Genomic DNA, 10,025 nt, shown 5'->3' with positions numbered 1-10,025 from the left:
TTACTATATAAGTATTAAAAGGTATAAGCAATAAGCGTAGGATCGGGTAATCGATAACGTAAGCGGAAGGATCGGTCGAAGGAGTATAGGGTAGGATTTCGTCCGGAATTTATAACGAGTATATAAGGGGCTAAATAATATATTAAAAGAATACCGTTGTAAAAGATACTTATAAACTTACTTATCCTATCTACTACTCCTAGGGAAATCCTTTGTCTTTTATAGACCATTGCTCGCCTACTAGTAGACTAATTAGTTAGCTTTCTAGTATATTCTATAGTGCTTAAAAGCTCTATCTATAGTATGTCTTCCTAACTTAGTAGGTGGTCTAATTATAACGTAATAGTTAACGTAAGACTATAGGTTCTAGTATAAGTAGTAGATTTAACTAGAATATTCTATGCCCTACCTATTCTCGTATCGCGGATATCTTCGGAACCGCTAGGCTAAAATAGGTAATAGGGTATTTATTCTGATCGTAATTAACTTATATATAAAATGCATATTTTTATTTATTAGGATAGGCTTATCTTAACCCGCTTTTCCTAAAGGAAGGTATAGATATCTAGTAGAGGTCTTTTATCTTTAAGGGTTATTCCCTTAGACTATATTATAGAGCCCCTTTGTCACACATAGGATATCAGCCTCCAACAGTCTGACCCCCTATTCGCACAGTCCGTTTCCACATTTCCCCACAGAAACTTCTAGGAGGCATCATCAACGCATCAGTGGCTTCCAGATGATCCGATCAGATGCTTCCATTCACTACCATTCCCTTCCATTCTCATATTCAGGCAGTCTATAAAGATCTCGCCTCTTTCCCACCTTAGATAGCAGAATCAAGAGTCTTCCAGTCCCTGATCTTTATGCCCACTTGCTCATCCTCCGTGCGATAGTTATGAGCCCGGTCTGCCATTGACTGGGTATCTTATTCTCGTTCATTCCGCTGCGCAGAATAGCTTCCACAATGAGCTCAGCTCTAGATCTTGATGGCTCTTCCAAGGGCACCGTGCTCAACGGCCCTTGCGACTGGAAACAATGGATTTCTATCATCAAGAAATTCGCCACGTCCCACAGTCTTTGGGACTTTCTGGACCCTGCCGTCAAGGAGGGTAAGCCGGTTCTTCAGCAGCCAGTTGAACCAACATTCCGACAAATCAACCACGAAGCATCTGATCTCGTGGATCTGACCTCGGAGGAATTTCGCCGTCTCGAATTCCTCCACACCCAATACCGCTCGAAGCTTCAAGGGTATAGGGATCAAGTGAAGGCACTCGCCAGCCTTCAACAACACATCGTCAAGACCATCGGCAACTACTACAGCACCATTGCCGAGGAACACGACGTTGCAAAGCAACTTGCCTTGCTTCAGGCTCGTGTGGCCCCAACCGACTGGGCACTCGAGAGGAAGTTGTTCAGCGTTATCGTTCCACCCTTCAGTCGCCAAACAGGACCAAGATCGAAGCTTGGGTCACCCAATGGCAGAAAGTCCTCACTGAGGCAAAGCAATTAGGGCTTCCTGATGTCCAGGACCTTCGCCCTACCCAAGATTTCCTACAGGCTGTTTCGTCCATCAACGCCCCATTCACAGACTATTGGGTCAACAAAATGGAAGACGAGGCCGTATTCGGCAAGCCTGATTGGAAGACCGACTTCCCGGACGGCATTAAGATCAGTGAGATCTTTGAACGAGCTCACCGAATCAAGGCCGCCAACAACAGCAAAGGATCATTCGGAGCTGCCTTCCAAGGCAAGGGAGAGAAATCGGAGAGGAAAGAGGACAAGCCTAAGTGGTCTTCAAGCAAGAACGCTGATGGTGTTCCTATGTGTGTCTGCGGAGAATATCACCGCTTCGTAGATTGCTTCTATCTCATCAAATCAGCTCGGCCTGATGGCTGGACTCCTGATCAGAAGGTTGAGAAGAAGATCAAGGAAATCCTCGACTCCAATCCATGGGCAAAGAAGATGACGGAGAAAGCACAAGACTTCAAGAAGAAGGAAATGGAGAAATCGTCCGACTCCTCCGTTAAAGGTACAGCGTTTGCCGGTCTTCTACCAGCTCCTGACAACACACCGCCTCCTCAACACCTCCATCAACCAGTTTCTCGACGGGAAAGGCAGTCTACCCGCTGTATGACTCCTTTATCCTTGATTCCGGATCAGACACACACATTTGCAACAACCGATCCTGTTTTCTTGACTACACCGCCCTTGCAGAGCCAGAAGAGCTCTTTGCAGGCGATAGTCAACTTCAGATCCTTGGCTACGGCACAGTCCGTATGAAGCTTGAAGAAGGAGGACTTTTTCAGCTCAACGAAGTTGCCTTCGTGCCAAAATTCCACACCAACATCGCATCCCTCGACCGCTTTCTTGCGAAGGGATACAACTGGAATCCACTATCTGGACGCGTCTCTAAAGACGATCAGATTATATTTCATACGAAACGCCGCTTTCGTCAACCGGTCATCGAGTTCAACCCGATTAAGGAGGACTCTCACGCCTCCAACTTCACATCTTCATCTGCACCTCGCGCAGTGAAAACAGCAGATGCTACGCTTTGGCATAAGCGCCTAGGTCACTTGAACGCTCAAGCCCTAGAGCATCTTGTTGAGAACACGACGGGTTCGAAGATCAAAGGCCCAGTTACCATCGATTGCACCGCGTGTTCCCTTGGGAAGGGAAAGAAGGTCGTCTCGCCGAACCCTCAAAACCGAGCCCCAGACCATTCTGGAGAATCTACGTTGATATCTTCAGTATGAACACCTCATTCAACGGCAAGGAAGCTGTTCTTCTTATCAAAGATGAATTTACAAGCATGATCTTCATCTACCTTCTGAATGACGCGACACAAGGGTCCGTTATGACTGCTTTGAGAAACCACGAGGCAATGGTTCAACGCCAATGGAATCTCAACATTTGCATTATCCACCGTGATAACGATCGTTCTCTTCAGAGTGCGTATGAGAGCTGGATCGAGGAAAAGGGGATTCAAGATGAACCTTCTGCCCCTTACACTCCCGCTCAAAACGGTTCTGCAGAGCGATCTGGGGGGGTAATATCTGCCCAGGCCAGAACAATGGGAATTGATGCCAATTTACCATCTGATCTTTGGCCAGAAACCTGGAAAGCTGCAGTGTTTTTGCACAACAGATCGCCCATGCAGAACCACAGCTTCCGAACGCCTTTCCAGCTGCTTCATCAGTGGCTGCGAGACAACAACAGAGACATAGGCTACCAGCAAGACCAGCCTGACATCACGTTTCTCAAGGCATACGGCTGCAGAGCCTATCCCTTGACACCCCAGGCCATTCAGAACAGACAGAAGAAGGACCTAAAGACCGACCCTCACACAGAAATCGGTTATCTCGTTGGATATGATTCCACGAACATTTTCAGGATCTGGATTCCGTCCACATCAGAAGTCCGAAGGGTCCGAGATGTGACCTTCAATGAAAGCATCTTCTATGACGGAAATGATCAGCCACCAGAACCTATCCCGCAGCGCGTGGAAGTACAGCTTCCAGCCCACATCGAGGACGAGTCGGATTACGAGGAAATCCCCACTCAAATCGATGAACCTGAACCTGACCCCGTTGAGCAATCTCCTCAACCTCAGACCAAGGAGACGCCACCACGATTGTGGTACAACCCGAACCATCTGATCATGAGGACTCGGATGATCAGGATGAGTTTCATGACATTCAGCACCCATATCCGACACCGGACCCCGGTCCGAGTGACTCTCAGCCACGGCGCTCAGCCCGCACTCCAAAGCCTCGCAAGCTCAGTGCTTTTTCGACCAACACTAAGGGTCAATTCCACAGCTCTTTCTTTCTCGGCAGAGAAGAAAACTTCACAGACGACACCTTCCTCCCGAACCTACGACGTATAAGGAACTTCGCACCCACAGATTTGGTCCTCAGTTCAGAGAAGGAGCCCACGCCGAGTGGAAAGCACTCCAACAGAGAGGAACCTTCAGAGCGGTCCCCAGAGACCAGGTCACGGGCAAGCTTTTGCCACTTACCTGGGTCTTTAAGTATAAGTTCGACAAGCATGGCTTTCTTACAAAGTTCAAAGCCCGTCTTTGTGTTCGAGGAGATCTTCAACAGCTAGGTGACAAGGACACCTATGCAGCAACCCTTGCAGGACGTTCTTTCCGGATTCTCATGGCCATCACCGCCAAATTCGACCTTGAGACCCGACAGCTCGACGCAGTTAATGCCTTCACAAACGCCCTCTTAGAAGACGAGGAGGAGGTCTATGTAGCCTTCCCAGACGGATACTACAGACAGGGATGGGCTCTTCGCCTCATGCGAGCCCTCTATGGCCTCCGACGGTCCCCTCTTCTTTGGCAGAAGGAACTCACTGCTGCATTCAGAGAGCTTGGTCTTACACAGTGTCCCGACGAACCCTGCATCTTCCAGAACGACTGGCTCACTGTTTTCTTCTTCGTTGACGATATTGTTTTCCTCTATCGCAAGGAAAACGAGGACGCAGCTGATGAGATGGTTGCAGCCCTCAAGAGGAAGTACGCGATGACAGACCAAGGGAATTACAATGGTTCCTTGGTATCAGAGTCCTACGTGACAGACCCAACAGGAAGCTTTGGCTATGCCAAGACTCCTACATTGAAAGGATGGTTCAACGGTTCGACCTTCAACGGCGTGACCACTTCAGAGGAGCCCTTTCCCGTGCAACGAAGTCCAGCCGCACACAGGGCGGGCTTCTCCAGACCAAATTCAGCTATACCAGAGCAAAGTTGGATCACTGACCTACGCCGCAGCTATCACCCGCTCGGACATAGCCAAGCCAGCGTCTAAACTAGCTGAATTCCTCAACAACCCTTCCGAGCATCACTCCAAGCTCGCAGACCATCTGATCGAGTACCTTTACGCCACTAGGTATCTCGCCATCCAGTTTTCAGGAAAACCCTGCCTCGACGAGGATGTTGTTCCTCAGCTCCACGCTCAACATCATAGCGATTTCCAAAGCGCATCCGACGCTGCTTTCGCTGATGATAAAAAGACTCGCAAGTCATCCCAGGGTTCAATCCTTAGAAAGGCCTCTATAAGCTCACTTATACGCCTACTTCCCAGATGATTGCAGACGGCCTCACCAAAGCTCTGCCAGGCCAGAAATTTGCTACTTTCGTCAAACAACTCGGTCTCATCGATATCTCTACGTTGCTAGGGATCTAGTTTCTTTCTTCAGTTTGCACTGCCCACTAGCCAGCACAACCTGGGGGGGTATGTCACACATAGGATATCAGCCTCCAACAGTCTGTCACACATAGGATATCAGCCTCCAACAGTCTGACCCCCTATTCGCACAGTCCGTTTCCACATTTCCCCACAGAAACTTCTAGGAGGCATCATCAACGCATCAGTGGCTTCCAGATGATCCGATCAGATGCTTCCATTCACTACCATTCCCTTCCATTCTCATATTCAGGCAGTCTATAAAGATCTCGCCTCTTTCCCACCTTAGATAGCAGAATCAAGAGTCTTCCAGTCCCTGATCTTTATGCCCACTTGCTCATCCTCCGTGCGATACCCTTACTACTAGCTTATTCTATAGAGCCTCCCTATACCTATTATTTCTTTATAATAGAAAAGTAGGAATATAAGGGTATATTCTTATAATAAGGGGCCTTTATTATTATAATTATATTACCTTTATTTTTAAAGTAATAGAGCTTATATAGCTAGTTTCTTTATAGCTTTATTAAGCTTATTATAAAGAGTAATAAGGCTAATAGTTAGTATTAGTAATCCTTTTTTTAGCTTTAAGATAAGTTAGAAGTTCTCTTTATATTCTTCTTTACTAAGGCCTTAGCTAGGCCTAAGCTAGGGCCTTAAGCGCTTTATAGCGACCTTAGCCTATAAGCTAGCTTTAAGGCTTCCTTAAATAGGCTTAGGCCGCTAAGTAGCCTTAGGCTATTATAGGAGCTATAATAAGGGCTATTAATAGTCCTAGGTTATAGTTACCTTTTTAAGCCTTTTTATAAGGGTCTTATAAAAGAGTTTAATTTTTTAAGCTTCCTTAAGGGCCTAGAAGGCCTACTAAAAAAAGCCCTAGGCCTAGTCCCTAAGAAAGAGGTACTAAGGCTAAGGCTAGGGTTATTACTATTATAAGTATTAAAGTATAGGTTAAATAAGTATAGGCTAATAAGGCTATTAAAAGTAGCTTTTTTTACCTTTTTACTTACTTAAGAGGCTAGTTAAGCTAAAAGTAGCTAGCTTAAGGTAGGGCGAAGCTAGGCCTAAAGAGGCTAGTCTTAAGTATATTAAGCTAGGTATTTTCTTTTATCTTAATATCTTCTTAGTCTTAGTTTTAAGTTTTAAGCCTTTCTTTTAAGGTCTTTAAAAAGCATTAGCCTTTTAAAGCTTTTCTTAAGTAAGCCCTAGCTTTTAAGGTACTTATTTTAGCCTTTAAGTTAAAAGAGGGAAGGTTAAAGGGACCCGCTTTAAGCTTAAGCTAGGGTCCTAGGTTAGGTCTAGGCTAAGTCTTATTAATAAAGGGTATATACCCTTAGTTAATAAAGGTAAGAAGGAGGTTTTTACTTATATAAAGGAAAACCGTACTTAATTTATAATCTTTAATAGTATATTATATACCCGCTTATAGCTATATAAAGCTATACTTAAGAGGGTATAATAAGCTATTTAAAAGGGTTTTATTATAAAGTAAGTAAAGGTATATATATAAGTACTATTTATAGGATAATATTAATAAGCTATATAAAGCTCTTTTATATATAGCTAGCCTATATATATATATAGGATCTAGCCCTTTATATATAACTATATAGCTTAGGCTATAGCCTAAGCCTATAACTTATAATAGTTAAAGACTTTTATATAATACCCTTCCTTTAAAATAGCGCGGCGCCCCCTTATTAACGGCTTCTATATAGTTAAGCCTTAGGCCCTTTATACCGCTAGCTTTGCCTTACTCTCTTTTATTAATCGTGCTAGCGCTACTAGGCTTATTATCCCTATGCTTATTAACTTAAGTAGCCGGTACCTAACTTTATACTTACTAGCTAGCCGGCCGCTTAAATAAGAGCGCACTTTATTATACGCGCTATTAAGCGGCTAGCGGCGGCCTAGATATATATAAGCCTTAGGTTGCCCGTTCCCTTAGCCTTAGGCAGCTTTACTAAGGGTATATAAAGTAGTATCTCCCTTTTTCTTTCCTTCCTTTTCCTCTTTCTTTAACTATAGTAATAGCTATAATAAGTAAGTTCTACTTTACTTAAGGTATAAGTTTATTCTTAGCTATATAGGCCGCCCTATTAATAAGTACTTATAGTAATAGCTATAATTATAATAATAGCCTTAATAATAATAATAATAACTTTAACTAATAAGTTCCTTACTTTATAAAGCGGGAGGCTACGTTCTATTATACTAACTTCTATAATAGATATATCTACCTCCCCCTCCCCCGCCTCCTCCTTCTTAGAGTATATAGAGTTATTCGTCGATACTATACTAGCTACGGCCGATAATAGCTCCGCCGCTACCGCTACTCTTACTATAAAAAGGTATAAGAAATAAGCGTAGGATCGGGTAATTAATAACTTAAGCGGAAAGAGCGGTTAAAGAGGTATAGGGTAGGATTTCGTCCGGAATTTATAATAAGTATATAAGGGGCTAAATAATATATTAAAAGAATAGCGTTATAAAAGATACTTATAAACTTACTTATTCTCCTTACTACTCTTAGGGAAATCCTTTATTTTTTATAGACTATTACTTACTTACTAGTAAGCGAATTAGTTAGCTTTCTAGTATATTCTATAGTACTTAAAAAGCTCTATCTATAGTATATCTTTTAGACTTAGTAGGTAGTTTAATTATAGCGTAATAGTTAACGTAAGACTATAGGTTTTAGTATAAGTAGTAGATTTAACTAGAATATTCTATACCCTATCTATTCTTATATCGCGGATATCTTTAAAACCGCTAGGCTAAAATAGGTAATAGGGTATCCGTTCTACTTATAATTAACTTATATATTTTATATATATTCTTATTTATTAAGATAGGCTTATCTATACCTACTTTTCTTAAAAGAAGCTATAGATATTTAATAGAGGTCTTTTATCTTTAAAGGTTATTTCCTTAGACTATATTATAGAGCCTCTTTCTACTAGCTTATTTTATAAAGCCTCCTTATACTTATTATTTCTTTATAATAGTAAAATAAGAATATAAAGGTATATTCCTATACTTATTTAAGTAGTAGGTTAAAGAAAGCTTAGTAAAAAAGGTTAATATTAATCTTATTATAGATATTTATAACGACCGGTGTTATTCTTAAGGGATAAACCTATTAAGGGGTTTATATTAGTAGATATAATAGGGCGTAGTCTAAGTAATAATAAGTATATTACGTTAGTAATAAGTTAGAGGTCGTAGACTATAGACTATAACTAAGTAATTAAGTAATCGGAATTAAAGATAAGATCGTAATAGAGATTATAATAATTATAATATATTAAAAGCTAGAGAGCTATTTATTTAAAGGAGTAAAAGTAGGTAGCTATATATACTTATAAAGACTATCCTTAGATTATAGTCCTAGCTATAATCCCCTTTATAGCTTACTATAGCTTACTTATAAGCTATACTCCTAAGTAGTAATCTATCTATATAAGGCTTACTTAGCTTACGTATACTTTAGGTAAGCTAAGCCTAAGTAACTTCTCGTCCTAACTATTATTCTAAGCCGCCTTATTATATAAACGTAGCTAGCTCTCCTATAGCCCGCTAACCGTAGTTATAATATAATATCTCCCTTTCTTTTAGTCTTATCTATAAGACCTATTACTACCCTGGCCGCTATATATAAATATACCCTTATCGCGTATATATATATTCCTTATTTCGTCCTTTCTATCCCTTAAGATATATTACTAATAGTATATCTAGTTATATATCGAAGGATCGTTCTTATAAGACCCTTAAGTATATTTATTTAGCTAAGTCTATTAATCGTCTTAGTTTTAACGTTATATTATATTCTTTCTATTTATTACGCGGCTTCCGTTATAAAATACTAAAGAAATCTTCTAAGTATACCGAATATATATAGCGGGGTCGTTCCTACGATATATTAAGCGTAGCGATTAGCTCTTATAAGTAACTTTATTATCCTACTTATTATTTATAGCTAATATATTTCTTAGTATCCTAAATAAATCTAAAGTTTAATCGATTAGATAAAGAAGAAGAAATTACTAAGGAGCGAATATTAAAAGCTTAAGCCGACCTAAACGAAGCCTTAGCTTATTTAACGCGGCTTTACCGTTAAAAGCGCTAGCTAAAGATAAAGGGTACTAAGATAGTTCGTCGGCCTTTATTCCTTAGATAACCTTAATAAGGCTAAGCGCTAAGAATCTAAAGTAGTAGTCGATATTTAGTTTATAAGTAGATTTAATATAATTAATTAAAATACTATTAGTTCGTTAAGTAATTTTATAATACCTAAGGTAGATTTTACTAGTAGAACTATTAAAGTAAAGAACTATAATAAGTTAAGTACTTAAGTAGTTCCTAGGTATTTTCTTTTAGTCTATATCCCTTTTACTTAATAAGGTATTCTTATTACTAACCTTATTTTCTTATATCTAGTATTTATTTTATTTTATATTCTTAATTATTATTAACTTTAATTTTTTCCTATAGTTTAGCGTTTTATAGTACTAGTTTTAATAATAAGATATAAAATATTAGGTATATCTATATTATTATTAGTAGCGAAAGTTTATAGTTAACTTTTAAAATAGTTTTCTTAACTTTAAACGGTTTAAGTTTCTTAAAATCTAATTTATTACTTAGTCGTTTTATTTTAATATTTCGTTATATAAAGTAGACTATATCTCCCTCTTAAAAGATTAGTCCTTATAATCTTTTCTAATTATAGTAAGTAGATATTCGTTCTTTAATAAATTAAAGTTCTTATTATATTTATTTATATAATTTTTATAGCTAATCTATTTATAATATCGCTTATTC

At 39.9% G+C, this 10,025-nt stretch overlaps 2 protein-coding genes across 2 annotated transcripts; both read left to right on the top strand.

The window, feature by feature from the left end:
* Nucleotides 1-967: 967 nt before the first annotated feature.
* HRG_11215 (GAG-pre-integrase domain-containing protein) lies at nt 968-2,759 on the top strand (the record flags this gene model as incomplete). Its single annotated transcript, XM_044869685.1, has 3 exons — nt 968-1,376; nt 1,514-2,032; nt 2,122-2,759. The coding sequence occupies 3 exons, from the start codon at nt 968-970 to the stop codon at nt 2,757-2,759; spliced, it is 1,566 nt and encodes a 521-aa protein (XP_044715238.1).
* A 398-nt stretch (nt 2,760-3,157) lies between these two features.
* Nucleotides 3,158-4,820, top strand: HRG_11214 (reverse transcriptase (RNA-dependent DNA polymerase) domain-containing protein; the record flags this gene model as incomplete). Its single annotated transcript, XM_044869684.1, has 3 exons — nt 3,158-3,778; nt 3,843-4,262; nt 4,356-4,820. 3 exons carry the CDS (start codon nt 3,158-3,160, stop codon nt 4,818-4,820), a joined length of 1,506 nt encoding a protein of 501 aa, XP_044715237.1.
* Between the last annotated feature and the right edge of the window lie 5,205 nt (nt 4,821-10,025).

This window comes from Hirsutella rhossiliensis (assembly GCF_020360975.1).
Source record: "Hirsutella rhossiliensis strain HR02 chromosome Unknown scaffold00019, whole genome shotgun sequence".
NCBI lineage: Eukaryota > Fungi > Ascomycota > Sordariomycetes > Hypocreales > Ophiocordycipitaceae > Hirsutella > Hirsutella rhossiliensis.
Note: the sequence above shows the minus strand (reverse complement) of the source record. Positions and strands in the feature narration are given on the sequence as shown.